Source organism: Natator depressus, chromosome 1 (assembly GCF_965152275.1).
Source record: "Natator depressus isolate rNatDep1 chromosome 1, rNatDep2.hap1, whole genome shotgun sequence".
In the NCBI taxonomy this organism is placed as follows: Eukaryota; Metazoa; Chordata; order Testudines; family Cheloniidae; genus Natator; species Natator depressus.
In genome coordinates, this window is record NC_134234.1 from 268,572,578 (window position 1) to 268,594,994 (window position 22,417).

The window sequence follows — 22,417 nt, forward strand, 5'->3', positions numbered from 1 at the left end:
TGCAAGTATTTTGCTTTTTCTTTTATTGCAGAACTTATAATGAATGGACTCTAAAATTAAAAGTCTCTTTTTCTGCTCCTGAAATTTGAGGCACATTGATGGATTTTTTTTTTTTTGGTAACATGCTCTGTAACTTCTGAAGTAAACTGTACTTGCTTACAATACTAGCTTTGTTTGACTTCACTTCAATTTGATTCAGCAAAATTAATATCAAGACCAAAAACCTTCTCAGAATGAGGTCTTCACTTGAGGGTAAGAATTGTACCACCCTCCCACAGGTCCAAAATCCCACTGCCATTGGTCAGGGTCAAATACCACTGGCTCTGCATTCTGAGTAACTCTGTGCCATTTGAGAAAGTGGAAGCCAAAGGTAAGTTTTACTACTTCTTTACTTGATTGGTAAACTGGATTCTTAAAGATGGAAATATTTTTTTTTTATATTTGTTTTATTCTATCATGGAAAATACTAATTCAAATGAGGTAGATTACTGATGCTATTTACTTTATTTTTCTTCTTTAAACATTTCTTAGTTCCTTCCTGTGAAAGGTGTACATGATCTTCAACAAAATATTTGAACTGACAGCTACAGTAGATGCCAATATAATTACAGTGTGTTCCAATATCTGATGCTTAAAAAAAGTAAAGAGACACAAACTTTGCAAGCAGGTCCAGGTACTACAGTAACAGTTATAGAGATACAGTTTAATGGAGGTGAGAAGATAACTGATTACTTATTTTGTTGCTGATATTTGTTACGTGAGATAAAGTCTTTAAAAACTCATACATTTAAACTTTTATATCTAGGAAATGTAAAAATGGTTTTAAAATTATTTGAACATAAAGAAAACAAACAATTCTTAAATGATTAATTACATGGAATATTGATATACAGGAATGGCTCGGAAAAGTTTACACAAGGCAAAAAGAAACCTATGCCTGTTAGTGATAATACACAGTATACTTTATTGTTGGACCTTTGGGGATGAATGCCAGAATCAAGCCAACTATAAAATGAGGCCAGTAACAATCCTGACAAAAATAGGGAAGAGAAAATAAAGACAAAGAAAAACAAATTATTTCATGTTTACTTTGGCTATTAAATCAGCACCAAACATTTAAAAAACCTGGGACTACAGAACTGAGTGAGGGCCGTAACGAATGTATTCTTCTTATATTTGAAGGATCTGCAATAGAATTATTTGTAAAAAAAAAACCCAACTTTAATAATCTTGTAAGACACCACTAAAAAGCTGCCATTCAATTAAGACTTGCTCAAAGACTAGCTAAGCTGTCTCTAGGTTTTCCCAGAAGCAGATAAAAAAAATTGTTGGAAAAAGCACTGGAAGGAAAAATGAGTGCCTTGTGCTGTTCATCATCCCCACTGGAATTTCATATCCTCATGCCTAAACCTGCTTCATAAAGACCTTCTTTCAAGTAGCTGAAGTTCACTCTGTTGCTCAAAGTATGCAACCTCAAAAGGAAAGGTTCTCATGAATTTCTTATCTCTCATACACTGGGTAGTTTAAGCAGCTAGAATTTATAAATGAAATAATAAAATACCATAATACAACTGAGGATTGTACTTAGCATCATAGGGAGTATTGTTTATTAGTCCTTATTGGACCTATTCAGCAATTATTACTGTCAATACTCCTGTTGAAATCAATCATAGTTATAGGTAAGTAAAGGATTGAATAAGGAATGCTAAATAGAGCCCTGTGTGTGGATATTTTAGATAATAGTGAATGGATCACTTCAGCATGAGAGGGAAGGAATGTTAATATTCAATCCTATTGTGGATTTTCTAAAATCCACAATTTTATTAAATTTATGGAACATGTTTAATGTTCCATAAATTTAATGTTTATTAAAATATGGAACATTTAAATCAATTTCACGTGTTCGGTATTCTAGCTGGGGAGAAGAGGTGACTATGTCACACCACCACTGCTCATTGGAGCGAGTGGGTAAGAAAAAATGGAGCATACCATTCCTTTAAGTAGTGGGGGGGGGGGACATAACTGCTTTTATTTTTTTCAGTTGGAAATCTGCAGAAGGGATATTTTTAAAATATATCTTGCCTTCCAACTAGTTGAAATGCCATAGTTCAACATATTGGTAAACAGAGTAAAAGTACTTGAAAGAAGGTACTACCGGAATTGTGGGGAAAAGGTTCTACTTTTGTTGGGTTTGTAGGGGAAATATAAAATTCTGTTGCTGGATATTTTGAAAGGTCAGTCATGGTTACTGTGATGTATAAAAAGCCTACTAATTTGGCCCTTGATTAGCTTCTCAAACGTCATTTTATGGTGGAATTGAAAGGGCCAATGTTATGAGAGTCAAAATGTATTCCGCTTTCAGCTTTTCAGAGCTATTCTCATAGAGGCGAGTTTTGTCAAGAAATCCTCTGTTAATCCTCTCCTGATACACGTGCAAATCAGTGGGCCAGATCCTAAGCTGTTGTAAATCAGCACATGCCCAGTGAAGTCTGCAGAGCTATGCTGATATGCTGGCAGTGGATCTGACTGACTGATTCAAATGAAATCATAAGGTATCTTCACAATAACATAATAATCAATTAATAAATACTTTCAATCAATGATCCTGGAATTTTTTAAAAAGCTCCTTAGCCTTCAGAATTCTTGCTAAAATTGCATATCCTGCTTGTATAAGATTGAAATTTTGCAGGTGATTTGCAATTATGTATTTATGCATATTATGTTTCCATTTAGAAATAATTGAACAATGAAGACATTTGCAAATATTTTTCTGGGACTTTTTATCTTTGAGGCCATTGTGGCTGCTCCTACAATAGATACCTTAACTTATGACTCTGAAACCTATGACGTAGCACTGGAAGACTTGGATAATCTTTATGACTACAATGAAAACCTCCCCGTGGACCAGGCAGAGGTAATCTGAACTTCACTTATTTTGCTTTTCCAAAAAGTACAATGCATAAATGCAGTGGTTATTTAGGATTTTTTTTAACTATTCATCATTGAGACAGGTCAATTGGTGTGGGGGCTATTGCCTAGAGTTGACTCCACAGTTTTCTGTGTAATTTAATATACCATATTTAACACATGATTTCTCCCCATCTTCACATGTGGTCCAAGTTGTGCCCCTGAATTTTTTTGAGCTAATCCTTGAGATTATAGCCAATAGCCTCTGTTTCCCTTAGCTCTCCTCACTTGGCTCTGATACATGTTGGAGGCTCTCATGGTGGTGCCACTATGTTGGTGGGACAAAAGAGAGAAATGGAGAAAGTTGGGATGGAAGAAACATCCACAGCTCCCCATAAAGTGGGATAGAGCAAAGCTGTTTGCTGAGGTTGCATTATGGAACAATGATTACACGGGATACAGGTATTTCAGCCCACAGGTTCTTTCTATAACTTTTGGCACAGAGACGAAGGAAAGGAGGAGGGAAGGAAAGGGGAAAAAGAGAAAAGAGAGAAGGGAAGAAAGATAATTAAGGAGAAAAGACAAAGAGAAAATGATTAAACAGATTATAGTCCACTCCTGCTGTAAGGATTTAGGCAAACTCCCAAAGAGACAATGGGGGGTTGCCTGAGTCAGCACTGAGTGCTAAGAAAATATGAAGAATAAAAGAATGTTAAATAATGTTAGATTTAGATAATAAAAACAAGACTTTTATTAAATATTATATGTTGGGGGTTCTGAATCTGAATCCTTCCCATGCCATCAGATGCTGATTAGGGCACAAACAAAGCTCCGCCATCCCTGTCTATCATGCTCTTTGTGTATCAGGACTAGCTTGTTGTGTTTCTATAATTTCTTTATGAGGACAGGTTTTTGGCCTCTCATTTAGCCCCTAACCTGGATCACCAGTGAGCTGCTTCTTCTCTGGTCCCCACCCTTTGACATGCTTAGTTTGGATGGCCCTGCCAGGAGTAAAAGTTCCTACCCTCACAGTTCTCAGGGTCATTGGAATGTGCAAGGTTGCATCAAGGCGCAGTCCCCACCCCACAAAGTTTTGGTGCTCATTACCTAACAGAATTATATAGGTTTATAGGAGTGGTTATTGTTTTAGTGTTTCATGATCGAGGACAGTAACTTGTAACTATATAATAAACATCTCCCAGCAATCAACAGTCAAAGGACAACTTACTAAAAAAAAGTAAGTAGGCCAGAGTCAGATGGTGTAAATTAGCATAGGTCCATTGAAATTAATGCTGAATACTAGCAGAGAATCTGGCCCTAAGATCATAAACACTTTCATGAGCTCACTGATGTAGTGCAGGGGAACTGTACTGTTCCTTTTAAAATAGGGAGGAAGATTTCTGCTAAGCCAGAGATCAGGCTTTATTCAAAAGTGTTTGAAATGGGTTTAAAATGTTCCCAAAATACAAGGTCCACAATGAGCTGGTTGCTCTCAGGGATGTTTGCAAACAGCCTGCTAATGACCATCTTCCTTCCCTGCTCCAGAAACAACACAGTCATGGTGAAAAGGTGGCTGACTCTCCCCTACAGAGATAACTCACCTTAGTCTATCTCCCCAATGCACAGCCCCCATTTGCAGACACCCAGCTCTCCCCACACTTGTGTTTCCTGCATGTCTTCCCTGAGAAATTTACCTCCACTCACTGAAAGCCCAAGCTGCATGTCAGCTGAATATATTTGATGTTGATTAATATGGGATACCTATGCCTTGCTGCCATCTGGGGAAGAAAAGGAACATACACCACTACTGTAGGGCTTCTCATACTTAATTTTCCACCTGCTTCTCTTCCTTTGTGATGTCCTAATTAAACCAGTAAATATATTTCACCACTAACATTCGGTGGTGTATCTAATAAATCCCATGAACTCTATTCTTTTTGAGAGTTGCCCAGTAAGCTCCCATCTCACCAAAACATGGAGTGACTCTCTTTACCAAATTCCAACAATTAAGGATCGAAACGGGGCTAGCCTTTTGTTGCTCACTTCCTGCTAAACAAAAGTGCAGGGTTCAGTGCTTAATTTGTGCCAGAGTTTGTCTGGACTGAGCTCCAGCACCTCTAGGCGTGGTTGTTCATGGCCCTGGCATCTCTGGGCTCCCAGACAGCAGCCACCACTCTCCAGCTGCCAAGCTCTCAAGTTAGCACTGCCATCAATAGCAGTGCAGAAATAAGGGTAGCAGGATACGGTGTATCGCCACCCTTACTTCTGCACTGCTGCTGGCTGCAGCACTGCCTTCAGAGCTGGGTGCCCGGCCAGCAGCCATCACTCTCCGGCTGCCTAATCTGTGCTTAATTTGTGCTGGAGCTTGCCTGGCACCTCTTTCATTACAAATTAAGCACTGGCAGGGTTCTCAGCCCAATCTTTGCTCCCACCAACCAAAGAGAAGAAGTCTCTCTCCATCTCAATTTCCCTCCACTTCCCTATGAAAGTAATAAATGGGAGGGGTGAGAGCCCCTCAACAGGAAAGAAATCAGAGATGGAAAAGCCCTATTAAATTGTTTAATCAATCTCTCTCCTGAGACAGGATTGTCTCCTATTACTGAGCAGCTCATTCAGTTATTTTTAATTCCTTTTGTGATGCATCATCCATCACAGCACTTGGAAGGTTTTGTAGTTTGAAAGACCTCCTGGTAAGAACATTTTCCAGCTATCTAGCCAAAAATTTCCTTTGCTTAGTTCCATCTCATTACTCCTTCCATGTCCCATCCTGAACAAGTCAAGGAACTCATAGTTCCCTGAAGTCAATGAGAGTTCTGAGTGCTCAGCACTTTTGAAAATCAAACCACTATAAAGTAGGTGTTTATATATGGATTTAGGTGCCTAGGAACCTAAATTTAAAAATTGTGGTCATACATTTTGTTTGTAGCAATTAAAATGTAATTTATCTACTCATTCCATCACTCCTATGCCTCCTATCTGACATGGAATCCAATTGTACTTATAAATCTGAGCTACATAAAGGGCTTTGTTTAACAGAAATGATTCATGCGAGGGCACAGATTATAGGTATTGATATGAAGTGATGAGTGTTAGTGCAAAAACTCAGGCTAGCTATAGAATCCAGTCTATCCCATTTATGGGTGGCTGCTCTTTAGGGTCCTGACACACTTCCATTCACTTCAGTGGGCTTTAGATCAAGCCTTAGATCCTTAAGGTAGTGTAGACAATTACTCTACCTCTTGCATTAAGGACTTTAAAGTCAAGTGACCTGTGAACTTGAATTAACTTTATTAGAACAGCCTGTTTGCCGGTAGATGAAAGGTAATTTTTTCAAAGTGCCTGATTTACACACCAACATCCTATTAAATTTCATGGGACCTAGACACCGAAGTCAGTTAAGTGCTCTTCAAAATTTTACCCAACAGGTATTATACCTGGGTATTCAAATATGCAAGCACCAAGTTCAGTTATATTTCTGCAGACTGGGAAAAGAAATAAATTGAAAGTCTGAGTTCATTCACCATATAGGTCAGTGGTAAACAGTGGGTGAGAGAAAATTCAGGTCCATTTTATTTAAAAAGAGAGAGAGTGTACTTGATATTCTTTTATGGAAGTCCATCTCTTCACACTGGAGATCATGTTGTCTGTGAAGTGAGCACCATCTCAGCACTGAATTAATAGATGTGGAAAATGACAAACCTTAGACATTTATCTTGAACATGAACACAAATAAAGAGCTGGTCACTTTTTCTAGACTTGCAGGGGTCCACTGATGTGAAGCTGCTGGAAGGAGCATAGGCAGATGATCTTGCAATAAAGTGAAGTTATATGAGTGTGTTCTCAGAACTGAATGTTTGAGAAACTTAGTCACTAACTTTCCCTCTGCCCTCTGGGGTTTGTTGGTAGGATGTATCGGGATGAGTGAGCCTGAAGAGAGGTATTGGTAGGAAGGTGTGAGAAGGAAACCATTTTGGAGGTGGGTGAGGAAAACGGCAGCTATAATTAGTGGAAGAGATCATGGTGGGAGTTTGGGCACTTTAAAAAAAATTACTTAAAAATAAATAAATCTGGCCAACAAGGTAAGGGAGCTCAGAGAAGAGGTCTGGTTGGGTAACTTAAGCAGCCTGCTAGAGGCAAAGATGGCCTTAAAGATCCTATCAATTTATTTCCTTTGATTCTGAGGAGAGTATATTTCCTTTAAATTTTGTGCTTGGGATACAGGTCTAGGGGCTCATTTCTGTATCTTCTGTTTTAGAGATTCTTTCCTTGGGGAATCTTTGTATTCCAGTGAAAAGAAATGAATACTGGTATTTTTATAGACTCCAGGGACTATTTTCTGTGAATTATGTCACCTAGCTGGTGGTTGTTGAAGGGATCTCCTGTGAAGCCTCTGATTTGTTAGTGCAACTTTAAGGTCTGTAGAGTTAACAGGCTGCAAGGATACTGCCAGTGAGCCCCTGAAGTCCCTTCCCACTGTATGTGAATAACAGACCTAACTTCATCTCCTTCAATGTGTTCGTCTGGTATTCTCAGTGTGGTGGGAAACACAGTATATGGATGTTAGAAAGGCAAGATAGCTGAGGTTTTGTATTATTTAGGAGAAATGTACTCAATCCTTAATCCTAACTGGGAAGCAGTATAATAGGGAAGGCTAAATTTTGGCTATGAAACCCAAAGTTGCTTCTAGCACCATTGCCCTGAGACCTGCAAGTTCTACTATGGCTTTGCAACTGAAGGAAATTTATTGTCGGAAAGCCTTAAGTAAAGAAAAGAGGTAACTCCACTAGAAATTTATGTGGTATTTGTAAACAGACTAGTGCTAACCTACAGACAACAGGAAAAAGAAAATAAATGTAAGAACCAGGAAGAAATGCTGAGGTCCTGACAGAACGAGGCTAGGAAGGAGCGATTTAAAAGGCAGCCTTGAAACTTTAATAGGGTTTATCCTCTGAAACTGACAGACAATCATTGTTTAAATATGTTGAAATACCACATCTTTTCCTCATAATAGTTTTTATTAATGATTATTTATATTATAGTAGCAACCAGAGGGTCCCAATCAGTATTGGGGCTTCCTTGTACTAGGTTCTATAAAAACCATATACAAAGTCATATTTTTTTCCCCAAAATTGATATAATCAAAAGACCAGATTGTCAAAGGCACTACTCATATGAGTAAAATGATCACTGATTCAGGGGTTCAGAGACTTTCATTCAAAGAGGGCTTACACTGAATCTGGTAAATGAAAACTGGATTTGAACAGCATATAAGACAATATTGAAAACTGGAGACTGATTTACGCATATTTCAGCTAGTAAACTCAAAAGAAAATCCTAGCACAGTCTGATTACAGAGTATATTTAAACATGACTAACCTCTCTTCCTTACAGCAGACAAAGCTGCTTTATAGCAGAAGGACAAATTAAGACTACATCTACACTATGAACTAGGGGTGTGATCCCCCGCTCTTGTAGAGTTACTTGTACAAGCTTGAGAGGTAGCACAAACATAAATAGTAGTGTAGCTGTGGTAGCATAGGCCATGACAAGTACGTACCCATGGGGTTCAGGTGAGTATGTACGCGGCCCCACTAAGCCATATCACCACTGCTGCTGCTCATGCTACCAGGGCTATTTATACTTGTGCTAGCTCAATGGGCTCCAGCAAGAGTATGCCTTCATGAGCTAGGAATCACACCCCAGCTTGTAGTGTAGATGTAGCCTAAGAGATATTGAGATGGAAGTAAAATATTTTCAACTGAGATGGGGAAAATGAGATGAGGAAAATCAGTGACCCTGAGAGATACAAGATGGCTATGCTAGATGACAGGAGCTAAGGAAACAGTAGCAAGTTTAAGAGAATGGACAGAGATGAGGCCAGTGAAGAAATTGGGTTAGGGAGTTGATGGCAGGAAAAGGGTTAAAACAAAACAATATCCTGTGACTGGTATTGGGAGTGCAAGGTGGGAAACTGAGTCACAAATCCATCCAATTTAGGCTTAATTAATTTGACCTTATTTTATACAATTTCAGACAGATTTGTTATAATGTCTGTCCATATGTTTATGCCAGACAAACAGATAAGATGGACTTGGTAGAGGGCCCAAGTTACCACATTCCTGGGCTCTGGTCTCCTGTACTTCATGATGGTAGTCACTGCCTCAGATCTGGTCCTTCAGTCCTGTTCCTTCAGTTTCTGGCCTGGTGCTTGCCCAGTTTGGGTCTTTATCACTTGGGGCTTTTTATATATTTCCTCATCGTGCATTACTTAACCTTTCTCCAATCAACATTAAGCACATTAATCATTTGTTTTAGGTAATATGCATGTGCAAGCTTCAATTTACACAACTTTTGCTACTTATACAATTTCCATATCATTCTACTTCTGTGTCACCCTGCTTTTGGGATTTCCCAGTAAAATGGGCTTCTTGTCATTATAGGTTTACGTATTTTACCTAAAATCTTCCAGCACATGTTGTCTTTGTCCTGTCATCAGTTACATCGGCAATTCCATGTAAAAGGAGAATTGGAAGAACACCACTCATGTCAGGCAAAGCTTTGGCTTAAATGTAACCTTATCTAAACTCATTCACTATCCATAATTTAAAATTACTGAAGTGTAACTAACAAAACTCTTAATCTGAATATTCTGCAATTCTTCATCTTTATATTTCAATATCATTATTTAGCATGTGTGTGTTATCAGACACACATAGGCGGTAAAAAATGCCACAGGCTTAAAATGTCAGAATTTCTTTATCTTCTTTAAAAACATAGGTTTTGAGAGACTTTTTAACTCAGAGTACAACCCTAGGTTTGCAAATCATTACAAAAAAGCTTTGTTAGTAATTGTCCATGTATTGCATTTTAAGGGGTGTCTTAATTTTAGGGCCTTAATAGTCAAAACTGGGGAATAAGAGCCTACACAGAGGATGGCTCAGAAGACTGGTAATTGTCTGCATACTATTTTATCACATACTCATTGGCTTGAACTTTGATAAAGTTAAAGTTATTATTTCTCAGCTGCACACACAAAACAAATGTGTGGTGTACACGCACATATGACTACAAAAATCTACCTGCAATTTGCCAACAGGTGTGCCATCTCATTTGAGAAGATGAGGGCTGAATAGAAGTGAAGATGAAGCTATTAACTCACTCCTACAAGTGAAGGCTGAGGTGCATTATAAGGGTACTGTGAGGAAGCTTTTACTGCTGCTACTTTCTTGAGATAAAATAGAAGACTTCAGTGTATTGCTATGTAACGCTGATAGACCCCAGTCGTTGGTGGGCAGGATTGAACCTGGGACCTCTGGAGCTAAATATATGAGCCTTTTCTGCATGAGCTAAAAGCCATATGGCTGTTAGCTGAGACTGTAGAGCAGACTCATTAATCTCTCTCTCTAAGTGGTCTCAGTGCCACTAGATGGGACAGAACACCACACCCAGGAGGTGTGTGAGCTACATCTACACTTACCGGGGATCGACGCTGCAGTGATCGATGCACTGGGGTTTGATTTAGCAGGTCTAGTGAAGACCTGCTAAATTGACTGCAGATCGCTCTCCCGTCAACTCCAGTACTCCACTGGAATGAGAAGTGTAAGGTAAGTTGACGGGACAGCGTCACCCATCAACCCAGTGCAGTGTAGACATCACAGTAAGTCAACCTAAGCTGCATCGACTCCAGCTACGTTATTCATATGGCTGGAGTTGTGTAACTTAGATCGGCTACCCCCGTAGCGTAGACAAGGCCTCAGGCTGACAATCCAACCCCTTTCATGAGCATGACATGCTTTTTTAAGACTTTCCATTTGATGAAGCTAACATGGAGCTGGGAAATAATCAATATAGGAATTAAAGCTTTCACAAGACACCATTTGTCCTTTATCTTAACACTGGAAATCTCCTGCTTTCTATTAGCTTCTTATGTAGCTCAACTGTGATGGAGGTATACAAACCCCACACTGGAGGAGGGGTTAAGGAGCTGCTCTGGGCCTGGGTGACTCAGACCTACCACCGTTACAAAGCCTTCACAGGCTAGAGGAAGAGCTTAAAAAGGGAAGCAAATTAGCTCAGTGGCAGACAGGGAGGTGACCTGACCTCCTCTCCCGGGAAGGAACACCACACGTACTCTTGCTGCCTCAGGCCTGCTGATACTGATCTGACCAACTTGCAAAGAAGGGACTGGTGACTTTTGAAGGTCAGAAATTTTATCTCGGTGTTCTGTTATTTACTTTACCCTGTGGGAAGAGCAGGCAGTGGTAGGAAGTGATATAGGGAGGCAGCTATAAAGCACCCCAAACTGTAGGGTTTAGCTGCCTATGACTGGATCCTGGATTGGAGCTTGGTGGAGAGGGTGGGCCCAGGCTCCCCTACCAAGCTTTAAAGAGTGGATTATAACAGATATCTATCCCTCAGTGAAGAACCTATCTGGGGAAGACACTGACCCAAGGGGGACTCTCCAAAGCCCTTGCTGACTTCAGAAGACTTCCACATCGTTGGACTTTGTATACCCCAAAAAGGGTGAACTTGAACATGTGACATGGGCAGAGGGCTGAGCCTCTGAAAGGACAGAGGTCCACCACCAGGTGAAGCTATAGTGAGAAAGGGGAACATCTGGAAAGATGACATCTCCCAAATGCTGGCCTGAGCACTAGGCAGCACTGGTAGTAAGTGTTCGCACTAAGGTTTAACTGCAACTCTCAAATTTGTTCAGTTATTCATGATTGCCTTCATCCACTTGCACTTCCAAAAAATATCTATCCTTTAATATCCATGAGCTTTGTCAGGGAGTCACATGACTGCAAATCTGTAACTGTAAGTAATTGATAGAAATCCTGGAAAAACTGAATTCAAATTCTGTCCTAAAACATGTGGGTAGCAGATCAGTATGCCTATTCCCTGCCCCCATATGACCCCTATATCAAATGTGGAAAGTGGCATGCACAGGACCTTGAGCTGGCACAAAATGATCATAATGGTCCCTTTTGATCTTAAAAATCTATGACCATGACTTGCATGAGCAGGGAGTTCCACTCTGACCATGAATTATCTGCCATTCCACTCCTTTGCACCTCCTGAGCTGCAAAGAGGCCAGATCTAAGTATCAAAACTGGCCCAGTACAGCTTTATACAGCACTATTGTTACCACTGGGTTTCTAGCTTTGGTCCAACCAAAAGAGATGCTGAAGGCTGACTTATTTCACCCACCTAATACTTTTCTAAACAAAACATCAGGACCAGAAACTAGGGCACCTGAAATGGCAAATGAAATTGGTAATCAGGCTGGATGGAGTTAGAGTCAGTATTTGATTTAATTGGTATCAGTGTAAACCTAGTGTCTCTCCATTTAAATCAATGGACCATTCAAAATTCTGGTACAAGTACAACAGAAGTGGTAAGTAAAGCCTCAGTCATACCAGTAGAATCAGTGGTTACTCAGGATTTATACCGGCATGTCCGAGATCAGCATGCAAGCCACAGACTCTTGCCTTTGGAAAGAGGTGCTTCAGGATACCTATTTGCAATTCAGTGGCCAAAGATGAATGGATGGAATGTTCCTGCTTCCCATAAGAGATTCAGTGGAAGAACCCAGGAACCTTCCTAAGTTTCCACGGACAGCTTCCACAGATGTTAGCTTCTGAAGAATCACAATACAACTAATTTTGTTTGCACAGAGCTATACATATGACATTGACAGTGTGCCTGTCCTGAAGAACTTGCCATCTAAAGAAATGTTACTTTAACATGCTATTTGCTGCTGTCTCTCTGGGTTATAGATTTTAAGATAAAGAGGAACAAAGAAAGAAACTAGGCTCAGGCTACTTCTGTAATAAACATCTTAAATGGCTAGGCATTTTCTTGTATGGTAGCTGCCATCTTCTGTACCATGCAAATCTCCCTCTGTTATACCAATAAAATAAAACCCAGCAGGATCTTATTAAAGAGGAAAAGGCAAAATACCACATTTATTGTGAATACAGAAAGAATCATAGTAAGCAGTTAGTTATAGCTATAACATTCCATTCAATCTCATATTTATACACACATTCATTCATATACACACACACACAAGTTCTGCAAGGTTGTTATCATAGTTACCAGCCTTAGAGTTGCTCATGCCAAGCCACTGGCCAGGTGGTCTGGACATGAGGAGGGAGCAGGGCCTTGTCAGATGCACATCTGATGCTCCTGGAAGTTGGTTTGCAGAATCAGACCCCAAAGTTCTCACTTTCTAGAGTCAATTTTTATAGGAATTTCTTCCTATGCCAGTCTATGGGAATTGTTTCATCATGCTGTTGCTGAATCAATCAGCAGATAGCACATTTCTGACGGCTCCATGCTGCCAGATGTTATCTTGTTCTTTGGTTCTCCCATTCTTGAGGCTGTTGGGTGGATTGCAGTCTGCCCTCCGGGGGTCCTCTGGTTATTTCCACTTGACGCCTTCTTCAGCAGATGGACATTGGATTCTTAGGCTGGCACCTCCCTGATCATTCAGTTATTATCCACACCAAGCATCCATCCACAGACATCCTCTATCTCTATTTTAATCACAATTGTTAATACAACAAAAGGGCAGGGAGTCTCTGGGTGCTGGTTCTGTTGTTAGAGTATTGCTTTGAGTCTCTCTCTCTGTGAATTGCTTTGAGAACAGACTCTGTCTTAGAATGTACTAACGCAATTAGCAGCTTGCAAGTTTCACACATATAGGGAGAGAAACAGTACCAAAAACCAAGAGACCTCTTAATTAGTAATACCCTGGAATTTAAACTATGGGGAATCAAACTCATTTGTGATTTTAATACAGGACTTCTTTAATATGATCCAACACCTCTCTTCCTTCAAATGCCTCCCCAAAACTCATTTGCTTTCAGTTAGTGTTTCATCACTCATTTCTGTTCAGGGGTATTTGCTCTCTTTTGTGCCTCACCATAAAGTTCATAAACATCACAAAAATAATGTAAAGTAAACCAGCAAAAAGCTAATACATTAATTTATGTTATGAAAAATACTCTCCCACGGTTTTACTCTCTGCTACAAAATGCTATACTGTGCATATGAAAATTGGTTTTGAGTGCCTCATTCCATGAATAGCATCTAAAGAAACCTGGGATGCTGGTAGAAGAGAAAGTCTATAGAACATTGGTATTGACTACAGGGCTTTTCCAAAGCCAGCTGATTTCAATAGAAAAAATCCCATTGATTTTAATGGGCTTTGGATCAGGCCCAACATTAGTAAATTTCATACCTGAGATGAAGTGTTATAAAGAAAGTCTAACTAAAGACTAATTTTAAGAAGTGTTGAGCACCTACAATTCAAACCAAAGTCAGTCTGAGCTGGGAGTGCTCAGCACTTCTGAAAACCAGATCTTAAGTTATCTAAGATATAGACCTACAATTTCAAAGGTGGCTAGTAATTTTAAGTGCTCAACCTGACATGCCTGAAAGAGGCTTAATTTTCAGAAGTTGGTGCTCAGCACTTCCTTTTAGGCATACCAAGCTGGGCATCCAAATTAAGTTGTCACTTACGAAAATTTAGTACATACTGTGTAAACAGACAAGGGGGATAATTACAAGATGCTATGTGGGTATCTGAGCTTAAAAGATTTCATGGTGTTATATTATATTCCTTGAGAAATAGTTTGACCATGTGGTTAAATATTCAGTCACAATGTGTATGCACAAAGGAACAGAGTTGAGGTTACATGTGCAGACTTAACTTTGTCCTTTGCTTACCTTTAAGGGTATAAGTGTGCAACCTTAATGTTTTCTCTGTGTGCATAAAGGGATATATTTATACACTGTTTGCTTATGTTGGGGTATGTTATGCAAGGCACAGGAGCTTTGTAATGATGTAAAGAATCACAGTATTTAACAAAGAAAAACAAATGCCTATAGAAACAAAAAAACCCACATACTTTGGCCCTCTGCAATTTCTTTGTAAAATTCTTCACTTTCTTAAAATAAGAAAGGAATTGCAGAGGACTACAGAGAAAAAAACCTACTAAATCATCTAGAAATGTTTTTGCCTGAAATATCTAATAAGGCAAATCCTGCCAAAAACAAACAAACATCTGAAAGACAAAGGGTCATTTTTGACAGTTTAGGAAACATCTTTCTCTTATTAAAATTTTGCGTGATCTATCAAATATGTAAAAGATGGAGGCCTGCAGGACTCAGAAGCTTGATAATAAGAAACAGACTTTTACCTCTAGGTCACTGGTTCAAATCCAGCCCCTGTGTAGTGGCCAAGAAGTGTTCATATTTTGTGACTTGTTTGTAATACATATCAGTGGTTTCTGTCCATTTTCTAGTGGAGAAGTGTCGACATAAAAATCATCATTTAAACTGGCATTTTCCTTGACAACTTCAGCAGAGGTTCTAACAATTTAAATTAATTTAAACAATTAAACAATTCTTAACAATTAAGAATGTCTCAGCCACTCTGTTGGCAATAGCCTCACCAGATCAGTGTTTAAACTCACTGAGAAGACAAGTGTAAAAAAGCTCCCACTGCCCATGCTATCACTGCTGTGTTTGAAAGAACTACAGTTTCAGTCATGTATCTTTCACAAGCGCTATATTTAAAATAAAAATACCTGTAATATTACACAGGAACACAATAGGAGAAATGGTGATCTTATGCTTAAGGTATAGGAGTGGAAGCTGGAATAGCAGGATTTACTTCTTGACTCTGCCAAAGATTGTCTGTGACCTTGGACAAATCACCTAGAGTGAAATCCTGGCCCCATTGAAGTCAATTGGAATTTTGTCATTGCCCTTTATGAGGGTAGGATTGCACTCTTAATCAATTTTCTTCAGTTTCCCAACTGGAAAACCAGGGATAATATTTATTTCAGAGGGGTTCTGTGGGACTTAATATCAGTGAAGTGCTTTGGTATCCTCAGAATATGTAAGTAGAAAGACTACATACTATAAACAGTGTTCCAATAAATGTACCTAAAAATATGCATCATAGGGTATAATAATGGTGTGGTAGACAGGAATGTTGGTAGGAAACCTATCTTTATGACCTGACCCCATCATATAACCTAGACAGAGTTTACAAGATGTTACTGGACATCTGTCAATAACTACTTTCTTCCCCAGAATTTTCTTTGCAGTACAATTTTCATATCTTACTTGAATAAAAATGTGCAAAGCCATTACTGAGTTTGGAAACACATTTTGGATGTGTTAAAACTTTTCCAAATCTGCACTTACAAAAACTGAAACTTTACAGATGTCCACAAAAGAAAGTTGACCTCTGGAGACGGACATATGCAAACACTTTTGCACAACACCAGTGTAGGGTCAATAAGTTTGGAATGCATCTCTCCCTCTAGGCTTTCTCCATTCAGAGAACATCTGCCCCTATTTCCTGTGTTCTCTTGGTCTTCTTTTGATTTGTCCCCCTGTCCATTCCTGTTAAAGCTGTCTCACTCTTAGCCCCACAGATTGGAACAGCATGTGTTTTTGGTAGATACACTGATAAGGTGCATCCTTACTTCCTATTACCCCAAGTTGGCAAGCACTGGCATATGTAGTTTTGTTCATGTTTAGGACATAGACCAAGTGCCATTTATTTTTATTCTTAACTTCTTATTTGTCCTTCATGAAAGGCCTGAATAAAAAAAAATCCTAGCGGTAAAGTCCTCCTCATTAAAACACGGCAACCCACACTCAACTGGAGACAAGAACTGATGGGCTTGGCAAGAAGGGGCAGTGCCAAATCATCTTGGAGATGTGGGGATTCAGCACCTCTCCCATGTCACCTGGTGCAACTTGTGTAAAGCACCAACTAGTTTGTAAATCTGCCATCCCACAACCCCCCACTGGCCAGTTATTGTGGTACGAATGCCCCCCTCCAGCATTGCTCACATATGGGCACAGGGGAGTGAGTATTAACTGCACCACCCTGCACTTGCAGGAGAGACTATCTCCACACTTGTAAAGGCTGGTTAAGTATGCCCATCATCTTAACAGCACCCAGCCAAATCGCAAAATAAACCATTTACTAGGAGAAGAAAGCTCTAGGACTAGATGCAGACTGCCCAGTAATAATTACATACAGCACACAGATGCCTGTGGTTTGGTTTCTAATTTTCATAACACTTCACAATTCTGAATCTGGACTATTCTTCAGTTCAGCTTCTCTAGTTTGAAAATAAATCAAAATGGTTTAACTAGGGAGTCCATTATGGCCAGCACACCAGCATGTGATGTTTGTTCTTTTGTCTGGGCTGATGCAAGGAGAGGCAGCTATATTCTAATCTATAAAGCATTCTTTAAACACAATACAGAGATGGTGAGAGGGGTGTCAGGCCTTGTGGAGATGACTTTACCCTTTTGAGCTAAAATTCCTCATTGTCCCTCCTCCACTCACCCCCCCCCAAAAATAATCCTTAAATGCCTACACAAAGTAATGATTTATGGAACTGGGACACCAAATGATGCATTTCAATTGGGTCCAATCACTAAGAGGAATATGCACCTTAATATGGAGGAATGTATGCCAATTTATTGAACAGTTTACAGGAAGAATTAGTTCTAGCCCAAGTCCCTGGGGCTCATTTTCAGTGTACAAACATAAAGCCCAAACCAGTAGTCCTTTCTAAGGCACTTAATTCAGTGGGAGCTGAGGTTGAATTTTATAAATACTTGGCAGTTATCTAGCACCTTACATGTTCAAAGCACTAGACAGACATTAACTACTTGTTCCTTATCAAATGAAAATACTAATGTTCACCCATCCTCAGAGGGGCTTTTCAGGTAGGTAAGCGTTATTATTTCCATTTTACATATGGGGAAATAGAGGCAGAGAGGTGAAGAGATTTGCCAAAGACCACACAGTGAATCAGCGGTGGCAGAATCCAAAGTAGAATTTGTGACCAATTGATTCCCAATCCTGCGTTCACTCCTTCAGACGACACTGCCTGTCTGCAATGGTAGGCTTCTCCTATACTCACTTGCCAACACTGCTTTGTTCTGTGATAGCAGCAGACGTGACACTGGAACCCATAGATGCTGAACCAGGGGTGCTGCCTCACCCCCTGGTGAGTTTCCATTGTATACAGCGTTTACTGTTTGGTTCAATGGACTTCAATATCCCCACTATACAAATTGTTTCAGCACCCCTGCTAGAAACTGGCCACATTTATTTTTCCCTAACGTAGTTTTGAAGCAACATTGACAGAATGCAGCTTTATAGTTAGTACAAAGAAAAAAGAAAAGGAGTACTTGTGGCACCTTAGAGACTAACCAGTTTATTTGAGCATGAGCTTTCGTGAGCTACAGCTCACTTCATCGGATGCATAGCATATTGTGGAAACTGCAGAAGACATTATATAATGTCTTCTGCAGTTTCCACAATATGCTATGCATCCGATGAAGTGAGCTGTAGCTCACGAAAGCTCATGCTCAAATAAACTGGTTAGTCTCTAAGGTGCCACAAGTACTCCTTTTCTTTTTTCTTTTTACGAATACAGACTAACACGGCTGTTACTCTGAAAATAGTTAGTACAGTAACAATTGGGTCTTCCAACTTATTAGATGGTGGGACTCAGGGAAGGAAAAAATGTTTTCTAGTGCCGTGGCAGGGTTTGCCAAAGTTTATAGGATTTTCTTGAGTGGAGGTCTTCATGCTTATTTAGATGCTTTTTATCTTTAACCCTTCCTTTTTGTATCTTCTGCAACTGCTGATGAATAAAGCTATACAGTGCTGTCAACCATTCAGACAGTAAAAAAGGTTGACAAACACTGAGACTAATTTATTATTACAAGCACTGACTCCCTTTCCTGTTTTAAGATGAGGGTTCTTTTAAACATATTACAGTTCAAATGTGATATACATGTGCTGGTATGTTTTGTGGATTTATTCTGGCAGATTTTGCCATTTTAAATTCAGATGATTGGCATTTTTCTCAGGAGCTTCTTAGTAACTTTTCATTTGTCAAACAAAACATCACTGGCTGTATCACAAAATTGGTTTGTTAATTCTATCTTTGAATAAGTGTGAAAAGAACTTGGTTAATAGAAGTTCTCATTAATGTAGAATGTTTATAATATTTTCCCTAACAAAGAAAGTATCTGAGGTGCAAAGTGAATAAATGTGTTTCAATTTTATAAGCTCTACAGCTGCAGACCAAGTCAAAGTCATCTAGTAGCTGCAGCATAAAACGCAGATGTACCATTGAGTGTCAGAGCATGTCTGGCCTCTAGTGGTAGAATCTGATCAATGAAGCATTGTTAGACCACCACCAGCCAGTGAATGCAAACATGTAATGTACCTCCTTAATATAACTATGTTTCTCCCCAGATAGAGATTGGAACCGTGTTACCTTCTGTAACTAGAGAGATTCATTCCCCGCCACCACTGCCAGAAGAAGCTGAGGAAGAAGCATCAACACCAAAACTAATTGATGGTTCTTCACCACAGGGGTCAGGAGTTCTTGGGCCCCAAACACATGATGGTTAGTGGTGGGGGGGGAAGCCATATCATTGCATTGGGTTGCTTTCCATGATGCACTGAGTTCGGTCGTGAGTTTGCTTTTAAATTAAGCATTTATCTAATTTGGGATGAGTTGTCCTCTATAAAGCTAGTCAAATTTCCCCCACAAAACAAACAAACAAACCAACCAGAAGTGGAGTGTTCAAAAACAAAAAGCTTTTCATGAAAAAAAACAACATTTTCCATTTTGTGAAATTGTGACAATTGAAATTTTTATCAATATCATGTTCAATATCATTTTTGAACATATGTTTGATGATTTCTAACAATTTCAGTAAGCCTTTATTAAAACTATTGATTAAAACACTGTGGCAATTCTGGGAAAAGAGACAGACAAGTTTCCATTCTTAACTTGCAAAATGGAAACATGGGCATTTCCTGTGTCTTGGACTATTGCTAGTCAGACAGAAATCCTTGACAAGTCCCAAGGGAAATTCCTTTAAAAGTTTAGAATAAAATGCAAGCCCACCAAACACCACTACACCAAAGATCAGTAATTGCTACAGGCTCAAGTACATGGAAGTTGGAGGGAGGGTTCACTAGTTCTGGTGGCTGCCATGACAGGTCTCAATGTTATGCTGTGATAGAGATGCAGCTGGGGAAGAGCCTGCAGATTCTGTTTTGTATCCGAGTGCCTAGGGGGACAAAAAAGAGACAAGTTCCTATTTCCAAATGTGAATGTTTAGTGGATGGAATGGAATCACTCCCAGACCTATTTTTTTAAATGCCACCAGTTGGACTCAAGCAGGATAAAGAATCTGTACTGATGTCAAAAAACAAAACAGGGGTGGGAGGTTCTCGGGACAATTCTGAAATATCCAATGCAATTTCCTCCATTTTAGATTTTCAAACCTTTCAAAAGAGGTGTTATGCAAAATTTCTCTATGTTATGTATTATGAATGTCATACTTCACAGGGGTTAAGGGGGTTCTAGCAGAAAGAGAGATCTTCCTTTTGAAAATGTGAATAGTGAACTCCTGGCTGGAACACCTGTTCTTATGTCAGGTGTTGGTGCTGCTCTGCCAACTAACAGGAAGGCTGAGAGACCCAGGAACTCCAGCTTCTCTTGCTGAATCCACTTCAGAGTCCCTTGCCTCCTAAGTTCACACCAGCCCAGGAGAAGTAGTAGTCCCCAAGAAGGAGGGAGAAGAGGAGAAAGTCTGTCCCTGTTTTAGCTGCAAAGTCCTGTCTAAGGTGGTCATCTAAGACTCTGAACTAAGCCTGGCTGGGAAACAACAACTCCATTTCATGAAAAGTTTAAAGGCTTTAATATTTGTTTTCACTCCAGTGAGGAATGAAACCAAGCCCTTTTGATATTTTTCAGAAAAAAACAGTGAGCCCCACCCCAGAATAGCCAACAATCCAATCATAAGGGTACTCATCTGGGATGTCTGAGATCTAGACTCAGGTTGATGCTCTGAATAAGGCAGAACAGGGTCTCCTACAGGTCATGTGAGCTGGAGGCTATAGAGGCAGTCTCTCTCTCCCCATTTCTCCTGTTGAAGCTGTTCCACTATGTATAAATAGCCATTAGAGCAGAGAGACAGAGACTGACTCTATAGGCCAGTGATAACTGCACTCACCTGCAATGCCATGTGAAACAAGGACTGGAATCAGGGTCTTCAACTGCCCATGTGGGTGCCCTGATCACCACACTATTGGCCATTCTAAAGTCTGTGGCCATCTCTATATCCTGGACCTGAGAAACCATTTTAGGTGAAACTGATACATTTGCAAGAAAAATGTTTTCACAAAATGGTATTTTTTGCCAGAAAAATTGTTAATTTTTTTCCCCTGAACAGCTTTACTCTAAACTCACTTAGCCCCAGATTCACTACAACTGATTCAAGGGAGTTTGAGGAGGTGTAACTTACACCTCTCTGTGTCAGACTTGCTCCTTGAAACTAGGTTAAATCACCCAGTGGGAGGGAAGGTAAGAGGGCAGGCTGGAGTGGAGTTTGCCTCTAAGATATTTCTCCTGGATCCTTGAGCACTGCAGACAGAGGTTCCAGAATAAGGGAGGATTTTAGTCTGTGTCTCCTCTCTCTGCTTGTCCAAAGAGAGCAGGTAGCAGACCTAGTATGCCCTTGGTGGGGTGTCCCTCAGCTAGGCACTGCTAGCAATTATCATGGTCTTCAGTGATTGACCTTTTTGCAGAAACAAGCCTTCCTATCCTGGTTGACCAAGTGGGGTCAAGCCAAAACAGGCAATTAAAAAAAAAATCTAAAAGCCAATCTAATAAGAACTTTTAAATGGTAAGTTCCTCTAACTTTCACTAACTACATTGCTAACTCAGCTGTCTAGTAAAACTGACCAAATAAGTTTTACAAGTAAAACTATCCAGCACAAAATGCACAGTTAGTTCTGTGGCCAAAACAGGTGAGAAACAGGTAAGGTGTAGCAGGAATATTTATACCCTCAGTGAAATGTTAGGTTTCAGGGATACGCCCATGCCCACTAATATTCCCTATTCAAAATGGTCTGAAGGCCATCTGGCCAAGCATATGATTTCCATAATTTGGCTCTGTGGAGGAAATATCAGGAAAAGAACCTACTCTAGCCTTCCATATCCCACATCTCTTAGTAGAAAACTTCTGTGAATGAGGTGAGATGGCTTGAGTTTTGATTTTCATGCTCCTCCTGGGGCAGCTAAATGTTTTCTTTGAAAATGCACATCTTTCAAGCAGTTTTAGCTCAAGGGATGAGAAATCTTTCCTTATGTCAAGGTTTTGGATCAGAAATGTTAATTAAAAACCAATGGGAAGGAAATTGATATCCTGTCTCTAAAAGTCTCTGAAAAAATTCATTTCCTCAATAATCATCCAAAAGATACTGTTTACGGAACTGAACTTAAGTAACTGTAATAAGTTTCAAAGCCACCGCATTTGAAACTTTAGGGCAGCATAGCATCTGAGGAGTTCAATGTGGCTATAATCTCATAACCCTAATAAGAAGGAAATGTCAAATTAATTCTATTTCTCATATGAAACTCTTATGACA

General features: G+C 39.7%; 1 protein-coding gene across 1 annotated transcript in view; it reads left to right on the plus strand.

Annotated features, from left to right (window-relative positions):
* Window positions 1–305: 305 nt before the first annotated feature.
* Window positions 306–22,417, plus strand: part of EPYC (epiphycan) — a 31,553-nt gene continuing 9,441 nt past the window's right edge. Inside the window, exons 1-3 of the mRNA XM_074951147.1 lie at window positions 306–370; window positions 2,734–2,914; window positions 19,226–19,379. Of these exons, the coding sequence (XP_074807248.1) occupies window positions 2,747–2,914; window positions 19,226–19,379 (322 nt within the window). The 5' untranslated portion in view covers window positions 306–370; window positions 2,734–2,746. The remainder of the gene's footprint in view (window positions 371–2,733; window positions 2,915–19,225; window positions 19,380–22,417) is intronic.